Source organism: Symphalangus syndactylus, chromosome 7 (assembly GCF_028878055.3).
Source record: "Symphalangus syndactylus isolate Jambi chromosome 7, NHGRI_mSymSyn1-v2.1_pri, whole genome shotgun sequence".
Classification (NCBI taxonomy): domain Eukaryota; kingdom Metazoa; phylum Chordata; class Mammalia; order Primates; family Hylobatidae; genus Symphalangus; species Symphalangus syndactylus.
Genome location: NC_072429.2, coordinates 32,613,337 through 32,634,810, shown reverse-complemented (window position 1 = coordinate 32,634,810; position 21,474 = coordinate 32,613,337). Strand labels below are relative to the sequence as shown.

The following is a 21,474-nucleotide window of genomic DNA, read 5'->3' as shown; positions in this document are numbered from 1 at the left end:
AGAATTAGGGGATGCCATGTTTCTACACCAGGAGGCACATTACATCTTCTGGTATTCTATCATTTCTTTTTCATTTATTCAGTGGGAATCTCTTCACATTGGATCCTGAGTCCTTGTGACATGACCTCAGTAGTCTCTGATGACTGCCTTGTTCTCTGCTACATTAAGATATTCCAGATCCATCTGGCACATTCCCTACACCAGACCTGGAATTCATCATTTCTGTAAGAAACTGCTTGGTTTCTTTTAGAGGGAATTGGTATTTTAAGACCACAAATTGGGCATTAGGGATGCTTTTTGCTACTGGGCTTGTTTCTTGCCTTGAGATTGGACGGGAGAGGAGATTATAAATATGTTTATCGTTGTATTTTATTTACATTTAAAGAGAAAATACCCTGTGAGTTCATAAATATATATTTAAATTAAAGACTGTAGGATTTTTTCTCTATTATATCTCTGTAGCTCCTTTCGTTACAGCAAGAGCCCTGGTTTTCAAGGATATAGGAGATAGTAGAATTAGATTCTTGTCTTACCCATGTTATACACACAACAATATCAGAATAGCAATACTAATGCTACCACTGATATGATTATGGAAAACACTAAACAGTATTTTTTGCATATGCTCTCTCATTTCCCCCATTGTTTCTATAGTTGTCCTGTATCTATGTTATACCACTGTCTCCCTCTTAACTTCCACTTAGTTCTGCAGGTGAGTATATAGGTAAGTATATAGTTAATATTCACCATCAGTCTGTATGTTGATGTTTCTCCAATTTGCTTGCCTGAAGCTGTATCTCTAGTAGATTCCTTACGGAGCACTAGTGGGAACAATATTTTCTGAGTACTTAGATGTTGATAACAGTTTTGCCCTTTATACTTGAAAGTCGGTTTTGCTGGATATAAAATTTGTTGTTCACTTTTTCTTTCCTTGCTTATCTTGTTATTCTAGTTTCTTCTGGCATTAAGATGTTTACTACCATTACAATGTCTGATGATAATCTATTTTTTTTTTCCTTTATAAGTCCCTTGCTCTTTTTTTCTAGATATTTAAAAGGATGCTCCCTCCTTTTCTCCTTCATTCCTTCCTTCCTCTTTTTCAGTAAATTAATGCCTTAGTGTTGGTTGTCCTGGGCTGACATTCTTAGTTATGTCCTGGGCTCTTTCAGTTTGTGCTTTCAAATCTTCTTTTCCCTTAAATTTCAGGAAATTTTTATTGAATTTTAGTTTTTCATATTTTTTCCTTATTACCTTGTTTTGGTTTTCTTATTCAGGGACTCATCTTATCTGTATGTTAGATCTTCATCACCTGTCTTTGGTATTTCCCTGCAGTCACTTTCTCTTGAGTCTTTACCTCTTTTTTTCCCCATTTCATCTTGATTTAAAATTGTTATCTGCTTTCACTTATTTCGGGCATTAACTGTTTTTTGTTTGGTTGGTTGTTTGGTTTTTTAGTGTTTTTTGTTTTTTTTTTTTTTAGTTTAGTCTTCATTTCTGAAATTGGGTTTTTTTTCTTTTATTTCTAGCTCTTTGCTGAATTTGTTGCCTCATTTCTGAGTCTAATTTTAACTTACATTGTATATCTTAGAGCATTTTCTTAATGTCTTTTAATTAATTTTGAAAACATAGATTGCAGTTTGATCTGTTTTGTGACCATGTCTTTCAGGCATGCTTTCATTGTCTATAGAAAGTCCTTTGTAGGGACATGGATGAAGCTGGAAACCACTATTCTCAGCAAACTATTGCAAGGACAAAAAAAACAAACACCGCATATTCTCACTCATAGGTGGGAATTGAACAATGAGAACACTTGGACACAGGAAGGGGAACATCACACACCGGGGACTGTTGTTTGTGGGGTGGGGGGAGGGGGGAGGGATAGCATTAGGAGATATACCTAATGCTAAATGACGAGTTAATGGGTGCAGTACACCAACATGGCACATGTATACATATGTAACAAACCTGCACGTTGTGCACATGTACCCTAAAACTTAAAGTATAATAATAATAATAATAATAAAAGAAAATATTCTGCTTTGTATTCTTTTTAAAAATAACAATTTAGTATGGGATTTGACGTCAGTACTTTTAAGTTTTAAGTTATCCATTTTTTGGTGAAATTAGTTGTCTTGAACTTTCAGAAGAAGGTGGGATTCAGGAAAGCTTTTCTGACTTCATAAACCCTCCTCTTTTTTTTTTTTTTTTTGGTGTGGTATTAAAAAATATGGTGGCTTGCTTTCTCAGATTTTCTGGCTCTGTTTCTCTCTCCTACTTTTATCTGAAATTCCTCTTTCCTTTGTCTCCATTGTTCCTGTCCTGCTCAGTTTGGACTTCCCTCTTTGCAGATCTATCTCAGTGCAGGTCTTGATCCGCCCTAGAAGATCAGCTTTAAGCGTTCATAGGAGTGAGGTGGCCCCGTCCCCTTCAGACCTGCTCACTGTAGACCTTCTACACTCACCCATTACTGCATTGGGCAGAAATCCTCCCAGTTTTGACTGCAGTTCTTACCTTAGCCCATGGTGCTCTCCCAGAGAATGCTGGCTGTTTTTTTGTTATGCTCTCAGGACCAGCAGCCACTGTTCCCATTGCTTCCTATTTCCTCCCACACAGGTGCTGGTAACATGGAAGCCTCATGGTTAGTAGTGGTTTGCTCACACCCACTTGTATAGGGTTCATAGGGATGCCTTGTTAACAAATTTGGTTGTATATGTTGTTTTGTGGATTTTTCTATGTCTGCTTTGTGTGCGTTTCTGTGGGGATTCAGAGATACTGAAGAACTTTGTTGCTTCTATGGCCATCTTATTCTTCATCCCTTTGATTCTTCCAATGCCTCTTGCATATATAGTAGATGCTCATAAATATTGAGATCACACTGAAGAATCATTCCTGTTGGCAGAGAAATGTTTACTAAGAGATGTTTTGGTTTTTGCAGCCCTTTTGGTCCCAGAATTCCCATAGAGGTGTTTCTTTTATGTCTTTTTTTTTTTTTCTGTCTTCAGGTAACTTTTATTAGTAATGAATTCCTGAAAGAGTGATAACATCAAATCAGGAATTTTTTACTGGCATCAATACCTCTTTGAAAAAAGTCTGTAGCCCCAGGAAGGCAAGCATACTTTTATGCCAAGTGGTAATTCTGATCAATTGATAGTGACTTTCTGAAGCATTATGTTAAGAAGACGTCTAAGACCACATTACAGCTTGCTGGGTATATAAATTAGCATACTTTTGGCTGCAAGTAACAGAAAACGCTATTCAAAATGACCAAAACAATAAGAGCATTGAATATATTAAAACAACAAGAAGTTCAGGGGCAGGTAATTTGGCAGCTCAATAATGTCATCAGGGACCTGGTTCTTTCCATCTTTCTTTGCTATCATCCTCTGCATGTCTGCTTTTTTCCTTCAGAGATGTAAGATTCCTGTAGGAGCACCTGCCAGAAGCAGAGAAGAGCATTGTTGTTGTTGTTTTTAGAGATAAGGTCTCACTATGTTGCCCAGGTTGGTCAACTCCTGGGCTCAAGCAATCTTCCTACCTCAGACTCCCAAAGTGCTGGGATACAGGCATGAGTCACCATGCCCAGCCCCTTTATTACCTTCTAATCAGTGAGAAAATCCTTTCCCTAACTCCTATCTCTAACCCTGAACAGACTCCCTCAATTGGCCCTATCCTTGAACTAATCTCTAATAATTAGGAAAATGGGACCACCAGGATTGGTACAGACTCACCAAGATATATCCCTCAATTATGTGAGGGAAATCTGGTACCTATGTGAAAATCAGGGCCCTGCTGGCATGGCAAAAGGAGGAAATGGCTCTTGGATAAACAATTGCAGTGCCGGGTATAATGAGAAGGAGTGTCGTGATTGATTAACTACATCTGCCACAAGCATAGGACAGAGATGTGGTATCATGAGGTCATGTGTTGGTTGCACCTGATAGGACCTTTTATAGGTTAAAAAGATGTTTTCACAGACATTTTCTCTACTGTTGGTCAACACTCCTTGACCTAAGCAGCTCAACAGCTATACACCTTATTTTATAGTAGGGTCACTGAGACCCAGAGGGGCATATTGATTTGTACAAGGTCACAGAGCAAGAAAATGACAAAGCAGGGTTTCCTCCCTCCAGGTCTAGTATGCCTTCCACTTTCCCACACTTTTCCACGCAGGTGGCTGGCTGGAAACCAAGTTTTTCTCTCAAGGAGTAGGCAGAGGGCACTAAAATGGGAACTGGGAGGTTGCTAAGGGTAGGCCTTGTCAGTATCACAAAACCTAACCTTACCCTGCAGGAAGCCTCCCTCCCCTCCCCTCCCCTCCCCTTCCCTGCCTTCCCTTCTTCCTCTCTCTCTTCTTCTAAATAACAGTTTTATTGAGATATGATTCACATTTCAGTGTTTTTTAGTATATCATGGAGTTGTGCATCCATTACCAGTGAAGTATAACTCTCTTAAGTAACATATAACTGCCTGTAGAGTGGGGAGGTTGACAGAGGAGAAATCTGGTTATGGCTCCCTGAGCTCCCAGATCTTCCTTCTCAAGGTAGACAAAAACAGATCCTTACAGGGCTTTGGGTATGCCACTTGAATGAGTGACACCTGCCTATTTAAGAGACTGGAAAGTGGATGAGTTGGAGAACAAGCCCACCATCCCCAGGGTCATCTCTGCCAACTAAGCTCCTGCCATCTGCTGTCATGCAGGAATACAGGGCTTGGCTTGCCAGGGCTTCTGGTTTTTTGAGAGAAGCTGGACATTTGGATTTTTTAAGAGAACTTTCTGGATTTTTAAACAGAGGCTATTTTTTGTTTTTTTTTTTTTAAATATTGTGTGTGGTCCCTTGTAGATGGATGACCTTAGACCTGCAGTTTGAGACTTTTTTTTCATCATTTGATTTCTCTCATTCAGTTTCATCTATTTTCATTCATTTCACTCATTCATTTATTATTTCATATCACTAGGGAGTGGGATTTTCTAGGTGTGTCACAGGAGCCAGCTTTTAAAAACCTAATACTGGATAATTCCCCTGAAGATCCATAAGATGAATACAATTGTGTTCTTCAATATTAGGAGTAGGCAATTCTATAAAAGAGAGAGGGCTTGTGATGAAGATCTAGTCAAATGTTTGGTTCACATATTCTTCAAACACTGTCACAGTGTTTGGGTGAGATGGTTTGATTTTCCCCCTTGTTCCAGAGTCAATGGCCAATGTTTTTGATGTTAGTCCTTCTATACAGGCTTCAACAGATGTCTCCCCAAATTCAGATGCTCTCCCAACAGTACGTGCACATCCCATCTCCTCCCATCTTATCAGGTACCCCAGCAAAGAAAAGAAAGGATTCTTTTGATTGGGCAGTGCTTAGCTGTTTCATCCGTTAACTCTTTGGTTTTCATACCAACCCTGTGAAGTTATCACCTTCATTTTCAAGGTATAGAAACAGGCTCGGCTGGGAATTACAGGTGGCTCATTCCTGTAATCCCAGCATTTTAGGAGGCCAAGGTGGGAAGATCACTTGAAGCCAGGAGTTTGAGACCATTTGGGGTACCATAGCAAGACCCCATCTCCAAAAAAATAAAAAATAAATAAAAATAAACTGAGTCTCAGGTTAAGCAATTGCCCAAAGCTACTTATCTAGCCAGTTGCAAAGTCCAACTGAGACTCAGGTTTAGCAGTTGCCCAAAGCTACTTATCTAGCCATTTGCAGAGTCCATTTTGAAACTGGCTTGCTGACATTGAAACCAGTGTGCCTTTTACTCCTTTATACCTTCATGTCTTTGTGACTATACTTTCACCTGACCAAAGCTGCCTCACCCTGGATCTTAAAGTTGAGTTTTAGAGATTAGAAAAACCCACTTCATCTCTGCCTTCCTGTGTTTTCTATTTTTAAATGACATTTGTATTAGGACCCTTTCAATTGCAAGTGACAGAAACTTGCCTCGAAGTGGCCTAAATGGAAAAAGGAATTTATTGGCTTCCATAACTGAAAAGATGGCACGTGCCTGTAATCCCAGCTACTGGGGAGGCTGAGGCAGGAGAATCAATCGCTTGAACCTGGGAGTCGGAGGTTGCAGTGAGCAGAGATCGCGCCGCTGCACTCCAGCTTGGCAACAGAGTGAGACTCCGTTTTAAAAAAAAAAAAAGAAAAAAGGAAAGGGCAAGCTTTATTTTCCCATGCATGACTAATATATGTACAATATAGATTTCCTAGGGTCTTAACATAGCTTCCTGGTAAAGCAATGTTTCATTTATCGGACATCATTAGGGAGTGAGGTTTTTCTAGATGAGTATATTTTGCAGATATGTTTGTGCTATTAAGATTTAAATCTGTTTTTAAAAATCTTTCTTGAAACACTTCTTTGCACTACCAGAATACGCTGTTACAATACATAAATTAACATTTTCTGAGCCTTTTTGCATCATGCTTCTAGAAGTTAAGGTATATGTCAGCAGGTGCGAAAATCTACAGAATAAATACGGCATTTCTTTTCAAGAGAAGAAGGAAGAAAGGAGTTAGGAAGGACTGTAATTTTTAAATAAAAATAAACATGAGTATGTTATGAAATAGAGTGCAAAATTCTTAGGGATTTTTGAGATGAAGCCGGAATTGATTCAGGCTACTATCAATATGCCACCTTTCCCTCCTCTCCCATACGTTTCTCTATATCCATGAGCCTTTAGAGAAAAGTAGACCCAGAATGTACTGAGAGCCTATGTCTCCAAACTACGGTGCTTTTTTTCTTATTCAGTGTCTATTGTCTTGAGCAATTCTTCATCACCACTTATTCCTTACCTTATGCTAGGGAATAATTGGGCATTGCTGGGGAAACCAGATAGTCAAACTTTTTTAAATGAATAACGTTAAAATCCACACACATATACCTAAACCAGTAGATGTGGCAAGACAAGAGTTCTGTCCTTTTTCTATAAAGTAAGTTCAAGGCTGTGTGACTTGTCTAGTGAGGACTCACACTGGGAAGAGATTGGTGAAGTCTTTGGGATTCTGATCACAGATAAATGGACTATCCACTGGCCTGGTCACTGATTCTAGCCTGTGACCCTTGTGACTTACACAGATGTGGGCTTTCTATGCTTCTTGACACTAGTGCAGAATGGTCAGCCTGTTCATCACTGTAAATGATTCTTATTTCCTGCTCTTTGGACTTTTCCTCCAGGCAGATGCAGGGTATTATGGCCTGGCTATTCATGACTATTTGAAACTCATGGCTTTGATCATGAGGTTGAATTGCTTTTGGTCCCCACTGAGGCCTGCCTCTGCCATATTTAAAGGCCAATCCAAACAAAAGTCCAATTGTGTTTCCCATGAATGGTGATTAAACTTTTTTTAGTTGCAGAAACTTTTTTAAAAAAACTCTTATTTTGAAATAATTTTAGATTTACAAAAAAAGTTGCAAAAATAATTCTTTGTACCCTTTACCCAGCTTCCCCTAATGTTAACATCCTACATAAGCATAGTTTAATTATCTAGACTATGAAATTATTGAAACAATATTATTAACATATACCGATTTTATTTGAATATCAGCAGTTTTTCCCATTGATGCCTTTTTTTTTTCTTTTTCTTAAAACACATTCAACCCATTACATTTAGTTGTGGGATCTCTTTAGTTTCCTTCAACCTATGACATCTCCTCAGTCTTTTGTTTTTCATGACCTTGGCACTTTGGAAAACAGTAGCCAATTATTTTGCAGAATATCCCCCAATTTGGCTTTGTCTGATGTTCTCTCATGATTAATTTGACACATTTAGGCAAGAATAACACAGAAGTGAGATGTTTACCTTCTCCGTGCATCATATCAGGGCATAGTCCTGACATCTTATTATGGGTGATATAACTTTGATCACTTAGTTAAGGTGATGTCCGCCAGCGTAAAGTTACCATTTTCCTCTTTGCAATTAATAGGTATCTTTTTGGGAGGTGCTTTGAGATTATATGAAAATCCAGTTGCAGGAACTATTTCTTCAAAGGATATTTTATGTGAAAGTGTAGCAAAGAAAACAGGTAGAAGTGAGTTATGTTGATTGAAATGGACATGAGACAGGGCAGCAGCCCAGCAGCCTCTCCCACCTCCTCCCCTAAAACAACCACTGAATCACTTCTGTTGAGCCCCTAAGTCTCTGTGGAATGCTGGTTGAAAATCATGGCTCTAGGTGTTGGTTTTGGCTTTTGGTTGTTATGATTCTTACGTATAAGCCCCTGCACTCAAAATTTTCTACAAAATTGTTTTCTTCCAAATTGAAAATAGCAAAGTTAGTTCTAACCAACAACATGAAGTATAACTGATACCAATCAGCAAACATGTATTTAGCACCTTTTGTGTACCAGTCACTGTGCTAAATCTAGGGAATATAAAATTCATAAAACACAATCTCTTCCCAGCAATGCTACATCTTTTCTTTCAGAACAGTGAGGACTTTGTAGTCTAGACCCAAGGAAGAAATATGAAGGGAGAAAACAAACAAACAAACAAATTGGCTTTTTGGAAGGAAATACACTTGTGGATGTTTTGTTTGTTTTTTGATTGTGTGCAGGGGCCACTTTGGCCTAAATGGCTGTCATGTCATGGTCAAAGCACTATTTCTCCTCTGACAAGTGTATATTCTTTAGCAGAAAATAAAAGAGAGAGACAGTTCTAACCACCTCCCCCAACCGTCCCAAAAAGACCCCTTTGGTGCCTTTGATTCTCTTTCCCATATCTGAAAGGATCCAAATCCTTGTCCTTCATGGATGAGGTGTTTTAGCTGTCCATAATTACATTATTATTCCAGACACTGTCGGAATGCTTCTTGCTGAGGAGGGAGGATTAGGCCAAGAAGGCTGGAGCAAGCGTGCAGCCAGTCATCTGCCCGTGCCTGGCAAAGGAGATTATGCCTCTGGAACTGAGGTTTCTGGCTGAGCCTTTGTTACTTAATTAGTCTCCTGTCTCTTTTCCCTTTATGACAGTGGCAGAATCCAGGATGCACCCCTTTTTAAATGAATGCAAACTTCTAACGAAGTTTTACAATCGTTCATTTTAAACAAATCAGAAAATTGTCAAAACCACTCTAGTCGCAGGGAATTCAGAGATAGGAAATAACTTTTAAAAGTATATGTTTCTCAAGGGAGTAAAGTAGCAAATACCACCCCTTTAAATTCTGTTTAACATGAAGCCTTTATTGACTGCTCGTGATGGTTCTGCACAATTTAATGCTCTTTTAAGTGAATATTATTTAGCTTCTTCACGTGAGTCAATGTGGCCTCATGGATCTGTACATTTAGATGCTGATCACAACCAGAAGTCCATGTATAAAATGGTTACAATTTAATTAACTGGTAATAGATCTAATGCAATGTCAGGTTAAAGGGAATGTATAAATACTGCTTTATGAACCAGCCTCTGCAGAAAGTGTAGACACCGGCCATTCTGTCTCCACTTGCTTGGGATGAGTTATGGGATAGCCCTATTAACTGCAAAGGAGTGTGAGATTGGGCTGGGGCGGGGGTGGGGACACCCATTATTAAACAGCTGTGTCCAGCCAATCAACCTTGAAGAGTCTGTCACAGGTCAGTAAAGATTTCTGACACTGTTAATTTCACTTTAGGAGACACCATTGAAATTCATCAGTCATGCCTTGTCTTTGCTTTTGATGGAGAAAGGAAGAGAGAAAGTTTTGATGGCTCATAAGTAGGTTTAAGCTAAAAGGAAAAAAAAAAAAAACAGCATTAGTTCAACCTATTCACCTTACAGGTGAAGAAACAGAGCTCCAGAGCAGGGAGGGACCCAGGCTGTCCGCACTGTCCAGCGACACCACATGCTACTGGTGAGGTCAAAGACCTTGGGGGTGTTACTCAAACCCTAAGATCCCTTGAGTCTTATCTGGACTTGTTGCTTTAGAAGATGAGCCCCTTGGACACTAAAGTGCATTCATTCCACAGTTCTGTGTTTAGCACCAAACAAGGGAAAATGTGTTCCACTGCTCTTCTTCCACCAGCTAAGCAGGCCCTAGGTGAGAGTTTTATTCCTACTACCAGAGGTATATATCTCCTGCTGCCTTGGTAGAATGGAAGGAAGGAACCAGAGGTCTCATACCTTCTGTGAATGACACATGAGACAAATCCCTAGCCAAGGTTAGGGCCCCACACATGGACTCCCTGTAGTTCCCTTAGGAAAGTGATGCTTACCTGTTATTGTTACTTATTGTCTTCCCTGCCCAATTGAAAGCTCACAGCAAAAATGCAAAATCCGTACCTATTTAGCTTGCGATTGTGCCATCAGGGTCTAGCATAGCACCTGGCACTTGGTGGATGCTTTATGATTATTGCCCCAGAATGAATGAGTTAACCTCAGATCTGTGAACCTTCCTCTGTAAAATGGGAATGATAACACCTATCTGCCCTATTTGGGGATGAAGGAGATAGCATATATGGAAGAGTCGTGAGATACTCCATAAAAGTGAAGAGGCAGTTCATGTGGGTTACTGGTAGTATTACATTGCAGGCTTTAGCTGTATTGCATTTAGCTCTTCCTAAATTTTCCTTTGACAAGGAATACATTTGAGTTATTTTCAGTAACATTAACTGACAGTATCCTGCCTAGAATGGGAGACCCCTAACATTTAAATAAACCTCATGTGCATTCCTTTCCCCCACATTATAGATTAGGGAGGGGCCCAGACAGGTTGATTTACCTGCCTGGCATCATGCAGGGAATTTGGCTAAGCCAGAGCTAGGTTACAGGACCCCTCCTTCTGTCCCTCTCAGCTCAGTGCTTCAAATCTTCATTTCTGTTGGAGAAGCTGTTGAGTATTTAATTAGCTACAGTCTGAAATGTGATATATGTCAGTGCTCATTACTGCATTAGGGCTGGTGGGTATTATTCTCCAGTGCTACACCCCATTGTAGTTCAGTGACCCCAATTAACTCCAGGACTCAAGACAGCCCAGCCAGGCAGGCGTCACCAAGGGCCACTTGAGGCAGGTGCTCAGATTCTCTAGAGTCCATCAGACACGCTCTTCTCCACCTCAGTCTGACCTGCTGTCCTCCCCCTGAGCCTCCCTATTGATGCTGAACAGAAGCCTTAAGAGGTTGAGAAGCATTTACCAGGTAAGAGCCACTAGGTCATTGTGCTCAGCACTAAGCTGGGCTCCATTTTATCTCCCTGGAGGCTGCACCCTCAAGACCCTCAAGTTGTCAGTGCAATGGGCAAGAGAAGGGTGCTTTAGGATCCTATCGGAATCAGGAATAAATGCCTCCTCTGAACTAGACCCCATTTTTATTCTTTTAATGTTAACATCAGGAGAGGCAAAAGAAGACTGGTGAATTGGTCCAGATTAAAGAAAATGAAAGAGACATGGTAACTAGATATAATGCAGAATCCCTGATTGGATCTTGGTTTGAGGAAAAAATAGCTATAAAAGCAATTTGGAGACAGACAATAACAAGTGTTGGCAAGGACGTGGAGAAATTGGAATGCTCAGACATTGCTGGTGGTTCTATAAGTGATGTAGCCACTTTGGAAAAGTCTGGCAAGTCTTTAAAAGGTTAAACATACAGTGACCATATGACCCAGCAATCCCACTCCTAGGTATATACCCAAGAGAAATGGAAACAGATGGCCACAGAAAAACTTGTACATGAGTGTTTATAGCAGCATTATTTATAGTAGACAAAAGGTGGGAACAACTGAAATGTCTACTTACGAGTGGATTTATAAAATATGTGTATATATACCTACTGTGGAACATTATTCAGCTGTAAAAAGGAATGAAGTACTGATACACACTACACCATGGATGAACCTTGAAAACATTATACTAAGTGAAAGAAGCCAGACACAAAGGCCACGTATTGCATGATTCCATTTATATGGAATATCCAGAATAGGCAAATCCCTGGAGACAGAAAGTAGATTTATGGTTTCTAAGGGCTCAGGGGAGGGAGAAGGGGAGTGACTGCTTGTCTTAGTCTATTCAGACTGCTATATCAAAACAAACTGGATAGCTTATAAACAACAGAAATTTATTTCTCACATTCCTGGAAGCTGGTAAGTCCAGGAGCAAGGCAGTGGCAGATTCAGTGTCTGATGAGGGCCTGCTTTCTAGTTCGTAGACGGTGCCTTCTTATTTGTGCCCGTACGTAGTAGAAAGGATGAGCGATCTCTCTAGGGTCTTATTTCTTTTCTTTTTTTTTTTTTAAGATGGAGTCTCGCTCTGTCACCCAGGCTGGAGTGCAGTGGCGCAATCTCGGCTCACTGCAAGCTCCGCCTCCCGGGTTCACGCCATTCTCCTGCCTCAGCCTCCCGAGTAGCTGGGACTACAGGCACCTGCCATCACACCCGGCTAATTTTTTTGTATTTTTAGTAGAGATGGGGTTTCACTGTGTTAGTCAGGATGGTCTCGATCTCCTGACCTCATGATTCGCCTGCCTCGGCCTCCCAAAGTGCTGGGATTACAGGAGTGAGCCACTGCGCCCGGCCTCTCTAGAGTCTTATTTCTAAGGGCACTAATCCAAGCCCTCATGACCCAATCACTCCCAAAGGCCCTACCTCCTAATACCATTACCTTTGGATTTGAATTTCAACATATGAATTCCAGAGGGGACACAAACATTCACACCATAGCACTGATAATGGGTACAGAGTTTCTTTTTAGGATGATGAAAATAATCTGAAATTAGATAGCATTGGTGTATATACAACTTTATCAGAATACTAAAAAGCACTGAATTGTGTGCTTTAAAAGGGTAAATTTTGTGTTATGTGATTTATATGTCAATTTTTAAAAGGCTGGGTGTGATGGCTCGTGCCTGTAATCCCAGTACTTTGAGAGGCTGAGGCGGGCAGATCACTTGAGGCCAGGAGTTCGAGACCAGCCTGGCCAACGTGGCAAAACCCATCTCTACTAAATATACAAAAATTAGCCAGACGTAGTGGTGCATGCCTGTAATCCCAGCTATTCAGAAGGTGGAGGCATGAGAATCCCTTGAACCTGGGAGGTGGAGGTTGCAGTGAGCTGAGATCACGCCACTGCACTCCAGCCTGGGAGACAGAGCAAGACTCTGTCTCAAAAAAAAAAGTGATTTGGGGGACAATGGGAAACCTGAATATGGAGTATGTATTAGATAATAATTTATATCAATGTGTAATAGAATTGTGGTTATATAGGAGAATGTTCCTTTGCTCGACAGATGCATGCTGAAGTACTCAGTGACCAAGCATTATGATATCTGCAGTTTACTTCCATGTGATTCAGAAAAAAAAAATGTATATAATGTATATATAGGCAGACAGCAAATGTGGTAAAATATTAACAATCAGTAAATCTTGGTGAGTAAAAAGTAAATCTTTTTACTCTTTTTAAAACTTTTCTATTGAAATTGTTCAAAATCATAGGCTGACACATAGTATTTTTACAAGACAATGAGGTGGAATTTTTAGAATACCAAGAGACAGAAATAAGTCAAAGGGCTTTTGGCTGTCCACACTGACCCTTTGGTCTCTGTCCAAGACAAGGATAAATGAACACTTGTTTCCTCCTTTCTTGTATGAAATCAATTGCATTTCTGAGCAGTACAGACCCCCACTTAGCAGTTCTTAGGGAGTGCCTGAAATCTACAGCCCAATACTGTGGGCTCTTCATGCCAACTGTCAAAAGAGAGGTCTTTCTTATGACTTCCAGTGGGCCAGAAATTATAGCCAATGGGAACACCAGTCAGAGCTCCCTTCCTGACCTCATTCTAGGATCATTCCAGGGGCGGTAGTGAGGCAGACTTTCTTTACCAATCTCTAAGGGAAACACTAAAATAGCCAGCGAGCGTAATTTCTGGAGAGAAAGATTTCTTGATGAGTATTCTAAACCTTACATATTCTCCCCTTCTTGCAGTATTTATAGTATGGGAATGGATGTAGGGAGCCTTGTGGTAACATGTAAAGACTTTAGTTCCCTGTTCCCCTTCCCCCAGACAATCAGCAGAGTGTCATGCAGTCTTTCGACTCGAAGGAAAATTTGTGCACATCTCTTCCAGAACAAAGGGTGAAACCCTACTTGAGAACAAGAGATCTGGAAGGGACCTCAGGAAATGAGGGACCTCAGAATGTCTTCAATTTCCTGATGCTGACGAGGCCTTTCACAAGAGAAGCCCACTGATTTCACACCTCATGGCTGCCCAGGAAATACACTCAGGAGCATTTGCAAAAGTCTTTAAACCAACTACTACTTTTACAGTGTACAGACTGAGTTTTCAATGTGCAGATTTGCTATGAATTTATAGAGTGTTTTGATTCTAAATTCACAATGTGCATCTTTAATGGCTCCAAGTTTGGATAATTTTATGCTGTTTATATCCTAGCAGCAATGGTTTATGCATATTTCCCAAGTTATTACCCTCCTAGGAGAAGAGCGACCAGTCTCCTTTTACAAAAGATAGTCCCATATGTCCTGGTTTAGTGCATCATTCTTCAAAGATCACTTTGCATTGAGATGTCAGGAAAGTATGACAGCTGGATGAAGCACCTACCCCAGTTTGCAAGCAAGTGGGTTTTCGGGTTTCTGGACTCTCTTACCCGGCTCCCAGATGGCCATGCATTTGAAAATCACCAATTAGGCACTTTGCAGTTGCCTGGAGTTTTTCTATTGAGACATGTTTCAATCTCATTAAAAAAAAAAAATGTTGCCCACCTTCCTCCACTCCCATCAGAAAAGAAATTTATTAACGCGCAATGAGAACTTTAAAAAACTCATCCAGAAGCTTTCTTTCTGAGAGTCCAGCCTGAGGTGATAATCAGAAATGTGGGATGTATAGAATGTTTATTGAAACTTAAAGAAATTTTTCTATTGTGGTAAAATATATGGTACATGAAAAAAAATTAATAGTAGGAAACTAGAAGCAAGTAAATATCGAGCATTAGGGAATATGATATTCTATGTATTCAAATATAATACATTCTTTGAAAATACTTTCAAAGAACTTTTAATAGCAGGAAATTTCTCTTGACATATGATGAGTGAAGAAAGCAGGCTCCGGACCTCCAATTAGGTCTTTAGATTTCAGATTTCAGGCACATGCATTGAAACAAGATAAATAAAGGAACTACAAAATTCTTAACAGTGATGATTATTGGATGGTAGGATTATGGAGGATTTCTTTAATTAAATTTTTTATTTTGAGTTAATTACGGATTTCACATGCACTTGTAAGAAAGATTACAGGGCGATCCTATGAACATTTTACCTAGTTTCCTATAGGGGATTTAAATTTTCTCCTTTGTGCTTTTTTCTTTTCCCAACAATCTACAGTCAGGGAAAATAAAATTAAAGACTATCATTAAAAAAAGAAAAAAAACTGCCCAGGTGTGATGACTCAAGCCTTTAATTCCAGCACTTTGGGAAGCTGAGGTGAGAGGATCCCTTGAGGCCAGGAGTTCAAGATAAGCCTGGACAAGGTAGCCAGACCCTGTCTCTACAAAAATAGAAAAAATAAAATAAATATTAGCAGGGTATGGTGGTGCCTACCTGTAGTCCTAGCCACACAAGAGGCTGAGGTGGAAGGATTGCCTGAGCCCAGGAGTTAGAAGCTGCGGTGAGCTTGATTGTGCCATTGCACTCCAGCCTGGGCGACAGAGCAAGACCCTCTAAAACAAACAGAACTCATTCATCCTTCTGGAGAACTTTGCCCCAAATTTTAATCTCTCCTTTTCCTGTGTACCCATAGCCCATTACCTGGGCTTTCAGTCCTCTGTAGATCTTAGCACCTTCTGCTAATATTGGAGTTAATTGGATCCCATGCCTATGTATGGTCTTTCATCCAGTGAGTTCATGCTGGATAATCACGACATTCCTTCCAAAAGCATGAAGTTGACCCAAACTATTTAGAGAAGACAGGAAGAGAAACACATTTTTATATTAAAATAAAACATCCAAATCATGGCGTGGTAAGTACGATTTGCAATATGGGATGAATATTTAAGGTGAAGCAAAGTAGCTGTGGCTACTTGGGGCCAAAAGCCTCCAACATGCTCCTGCTCTAAGCACATGATATTTTTTAGGGAAAGTGGTAGCGGGTAGAGGGTGGCAGAAAATGTGAGAAGCACTTGTTACAGGTGACCCAGACATGCCTCTTGAATTCAGTGATCTGCTTCTTCAGCTGCTTTCTTGTCCCTGCCCAGCAGGATGCCAGGAAACACATAGCCCTGTAGAAAATCACTGGAGAAGAAGATGATTGGAGTTCTTCATTTCTTAAAAAATGGTTTAGGTTTTCCCTGTCTGCCCTAGGGCCCATGTCTTGCTGGAAAATACGCTACTTAGAAATTAAGGCCTCTGGGTTCAATTTTTGGCCCCAGTGTTGACCTCTGTGTAAGCCTGGCAGGATGTCTCATTTCTGGGTCACCTTTTCCTTGCCAACATAATGAGGTGTGTAGACCAAATCATTGCTAAGAGCCTTCTAACTCTAAGACACTAGGTTTAGTCAGCAAAAAGCATGCGATTTTCCCAGATTTCCCAAAATCCTTGTACCTAATTGAAAGTACACAATGAACTTGCAAGAATTTAAGCATCCTTAGATGCCAGTCTTCACTTTGGGTATTTTCCTGCCTCCTCAGTGAACCTTGATGTTGACACCTCTAGTTTGTCATTAAAAAAAAAAAAAAAGTCTCAAGAAAAGGTTGTAGAAACTGATTAACAGTATACCCTCTTTTTCCTTTCCCCTGAAGTTAATCTTGGGAATGTCAAAAGCAAATTTTATAGGCAGGTTGGTCTTTTACAAGAGATGTGTTTACAAAGCATGAAATTAACATTTTTGCACAGAGCCAAATAATTGCTTATAACATAGTGACTTTAGAAGCAGGTTTGCAGCTTGAGCAGTTATTAGCAAGGTCAGATGGTACATACAATTAACAGACTCCATCCCCAAAGCAAAGTTAGCCAAGCACCTTGTAAGGGAGCAGTCCCTACTCGTGAGGAGTTCACCCATGATGTCATTTCAAATATTGGGCACAGCACAGTCCATTGACACTGAAGTTCACTGAATACCACAGTGTTAGAGGGTCAACCCCCTCATGGAGCTTCAGACTCCTATGAGTCCACCATACAAGGTTACACTCCCTGGGTTGGCTAAAGAGACTCAGCCAAACAGCATCCAAGCAACTTCTTACCAGAGAGGTAGCTGTACCTTCAGGCTCTCACCCAGACTAAATATCACGTTAGAGTTAAGGAGCCCCAAATGACAACATTCGAGGGGAAGAGACAGTAGAGCAGACAGGTCTGGATAAACAGTGTGCACATTTGAGTAACAATTTAAGATATCCTTAAGTTTATAAAGGTGACAAAAGAATATTAAATCTCATTCAGAAAAATCTATTCAAGGAAGTGTGTTAGTGTGTAACTTTGGACTTGCATTCTTATTGGTAATGTTAGGTGGTATAACAGATCAACCCTGAATTATCAGTGTTGTAATACCAGAGATTTATTTCTCATTCAATAAAGTTTAAATTATACTCTGGCTTAGGTCTTAAGAGCACCTCATAAGAGAAAAGGAAGAGGAAATGGAATTCTCAAGAAGTTTCCAGGGAATTTATTAATATTAAAATTCACTTTGGAGCCAAGCACAGTGGCTCATGCCTGTAATCCCAACACTTTGGGAGGCCAAGGTGAGAGGATTGCTTGAGGCCAAGAGTACAAGACCAGCCTGGGCCACATAGTGAGACCCCCATCCCTACTTAAAAAATAGAATTTATTTTGGAAAATATAAAGAATCTGAGATGCCCTCATCTCATTGTGGCTCAAATCCAGGTGTGTGGAAGAGGAAAAAAAACCTCTCCCTTCCTCTCTGCTCACCCCTCTGGCATAGTCTGTACTCTAGAACAAAAGGGAAAAATAAATGTTCCTCTACTGCTTGGCTGGGGTCAGGTTTTACAGAGTAAAGAGTTGCAAGTATTACAGTCAGGCAGACCTGGGTTCAAATCCTAACTTTATCACTTGCTACATCTGTGTGGCGTTGAGCAAGTTACTTAACACTTGTAAAATCCTAGCTACTGTCTGTAGCCTTGGGGATAACTATACCCACTTCATGGGGTTGTTTTGAGGATAAAATGAGCTAGTGCATTGAGAAGGAATTATTCCAGGAACCAGCACATAGTAGACATCCATTCATCCATTCATTCAGTTTATTCAGCTAACATTTACTGAGCACCTATATGTGACTGGTATAGTGCTATTAGTAAGCCAGGTGTATGGTGAGCCAAACAGACACTGCCTGCTCTTCTAGAGCTTATAGTCCAGGCACAGACATGCATTCATGTAACAATCACTCTAAATAAAAGTCTGCTGACTTAGTGCTCTGAAGGAAAGGACCATACTGTGCTTGCCAGAGGCTTGGGCTTAAGAGGTCTGGAAAGACCTTCTTAGAGGAAATGACATCTGTGCTGAACTGTGAAGTGAATTTGGTGGACTGGGAGCAGAGTATGAAGAGTGTTTGAGGTACAGGAAACAGCATGTGCAAAGGCCCTGCGATAGGAGAAAGTGAGGTGCATTTGAGGAACTTACAGAAGTCACTGGAGTTCTGAGGCCATGGGAGCATGACACAGGATGGGCTGGAGAGGTGGGCAGAGATCAGGCCGAGTAGAACCTTCTAAGCCTGGGAAGGAGTTTGGTTTCATCTTAAGAGCAATGGGAAGCCATTGGAGGATTTTAAGCAGGGTCTTAAAAATTATTATTATTATATATTTTCTGAGACAGAGTCTTGCTCTGTTGCCAGGCTGGAGTTCAGTGGCACCATCTCAGCTCACTGCAATCTCCACTTCCCAGGTTCAAGTGATTCCCCTGCCTCAGCCTCCTGAGTAGCTGGGACTACAGGCGCTTGCCACCACACCCGGCTAATTTTTTGTATTTTAGTAAAGACAGGGTTTCACCATGTTGGCCATGATGGTCTCCATCTCCTGACCTCATGATCCACCTGCCTCAGCCTCCCAAAGTGCACAGGTGCTGCTAAAAAGTATTAAGCTTAATAAATGCTAGCTATTATTGTTCCTTTCCAAGAATTTTCTACTACATCCCAACATTATTGACTCTTCTGTTGGATTTTGTGAATACATAATTTTTTAAAAATACACACAAAAAAGTCCTGTTGAACCATTTGGTGTTCTAAAAGCAGAATCTATAATATACTAGAACCACTTGGTCAATTATGATGTGCTTCCTCCTTCATGTGGTATCAGAAGGACACTAAAAGCAGCCTGGCTCAATATGTCTATAAATGCTGTGTCCTTTGAGCCCTGACATATTTCAGAAATGTGAGACTGTCAGAACCAGAGCCGGGCCCAGCTGGACGTGGCTGGGGCCAGTGGACTTGGCAGGCCTACTGAAGTAGGTTGGCTTCCACAACCCAAGCAAGGTTGCCTCCAGGCCTTTAACAGTGAGTGGTTATAGGCTGGTGGGCAGAGAACAGTGTCAGTGGAGGGAGCCTGGCATGGTTGAGGCAGACAGGACATTAGAGAGTGTAGGACATCCTTCGGAAGGGAATTAGGGGCTGGACTGGCAGAGGGTAGGAGGGACTGGACTCTTGAGTCAGAAGACCAAGGGGAAGCCCACAGTGACACCAAGGTGAGAGGTGGGACTACAGGTGCTTGCCTCCTTGTCTGAAGGAAGAAGGAAAGAGGCTGGGCACTGAAGCTGGCAGAACAAGTCCAGGTAGTCTGACCCAAACAGGGATACTGAGCCCCACATCCTCGGGTCCAGAGGTCTTACTCTTTCTCTTATCAAAGGCCAGACTGACCTTCAAAGCCAAGTGGCTTGGCTGAGGCTCCTAATGGGGATGAAGGGGGTCTCAACTTTTAGAACATATTTGACTCATCCATGTGTGACTATACTTGATAAATGCATGTCAGCTATCTGGCTTCAAACTGGAGCTTCTACAAACTCTACTGCCTAACAAAAGCTTACATCTCACATCTTTCAGCCTATACCCACACATCTATTTCCCGCGGTATGCCCTGAAGTTGGAACAGTAGAGTAGGCATTCCTCATGCATACTAGATCTAGCTCTATTATTTTACTTAGTTCTATGTAGTCTGATTGTGTGACTGAATACCCAGTTATATAGTTAATCAAAGTTAGCATCATTCTGCTTAAGAACAAGGGCAGGGCCAGGCTGGAGATGGCCTGGACCCACGTGCTTGACAGGCCTTTTACAGAACAGTAAGAGGCAAATGGAGTGATTTCTGCATCCCTGGTTGAACAACATGAGACCGCTGGTGTCATGGGTGACCCAGTTCAGAGGACGATGATGAGCACTCCATGTGCGTGGTCCTTCACGTTACAAAACGCTTTCCTATGCATATTGCCCTTTGACCCTCCAGTCAGCTGGATGAAGTATCCTCCTTCTTCTCCAGATGAAGAGACCAAGGCCTGGTCATTACACACCATGTTCAGGGTCACTTGTGAAATTGGAACTCCTGGCTGGGCACAGTGGCTCATGTCTGTAATCCCAAAACTCTGGGAGGCTGAATGGGCAGATCATCTGAGGTCAGGCATTCAAGACCAGCCTGGCCAACATGGCAAAAACCCATCTCTACTAAAAATATAAAAATTAGCTGGAAGTGGTGATGCACACCTGTAGTCCCAGCTACTCGGGAGGCTGAGGCAGGAGAATCGCTTGAGCCTGGAAGGTAGAGGTTGTAGTGAGCCGAGATCACATCACTGCACTCCAGCCTGGGTGACAGCAAGATTCCATCTCAAAAAAAAAAAAAAGAAAAGAAAAAGGGACAGCAAGTGACCAGTCTAGATTCATTTGCTTGTGTGGCTCACTGCATGCCTTCAAAAAAGATAAAGTGGACAAGTAGTATGTCCAAAGAAACAATAGCCTGGACAGATATTTGAGTCCTGTAAATGAGGCTGGGGCTGTATGTAAATCCAGTGGTGCTTGGTATAAGGGTTTAATAATAGAGCCAAAGCCCTGTAATCCCAGCATTTTGGGAGGCTGAGGCGGGCAGATCACCTGAGGTCAGGAGTTCGAGACCAGCCTGACCAATATGATAAAACCCCGTCTCTACTAAGAATACAAAAATTAGCATGGTGGCGGGTGCCTGTAATCCCAGACACTCGGGGGGCTGAGACAGGAGAATTGCTTGAACCCCGGAGGGAGAGGTTGCAGTGAGCCGAGACTGCGCCATTGCACTCCAGCCTGGGCAACAAGGACGAATCTCCGTCTCAAAAAATAAATAAATAAAATAAAAATAATAGAGCCAAAGCCTCTTTTAGATGATTTTGCTGCATTCAAGCTTTCTAAGTCCAAGGGGTTGTGTGGGTGTGTCTGTCTGTCTATCCTTCTCATTATGTGTTCATTTCTATCTGGTGAGGGAGCGGAAGTCATTATGTCTATAAATCTTGCATCTTTTGAGCCTTGCCATATTTTAGACAATGTCCCAGTGGATGCCACATGTCCAGTCATCTGTGACTCCTTCAGGAAACTAAAATGCACACCTAGAGAGG

At 41.2% G+C, this 21,474-nt stretch overlaps 1 protein-coding gene across 3 annotated transcripts in view; it reads left to right on the top strand.

Moving 5' to 3' along the window:
• Window positions 1-21,474, top strand: part of GALNT10 (polypeptide N-acetylgalactosaminyltransferase 10) — a 232,165-nt gene that overhangs the window by 61,761 nt on the left and 148,930 nt on the right. The window contains exon 3 of one of the 3 annotated variants that reach the window (XM_055285523.2): window positions 12,970-12,988. The exons of the other annotated variants lie outside the window; for them this stretch is intronic. Coding sequence (XP_055141498.1) covers window positions 12,970-12,988 — 19 coding nt within the window. The remainder of the gene's footprint in view (window positions 1-12,969; window positions 12,989-21,474) is intronic. 3 annotated transcript variants of the gene reach the window in all.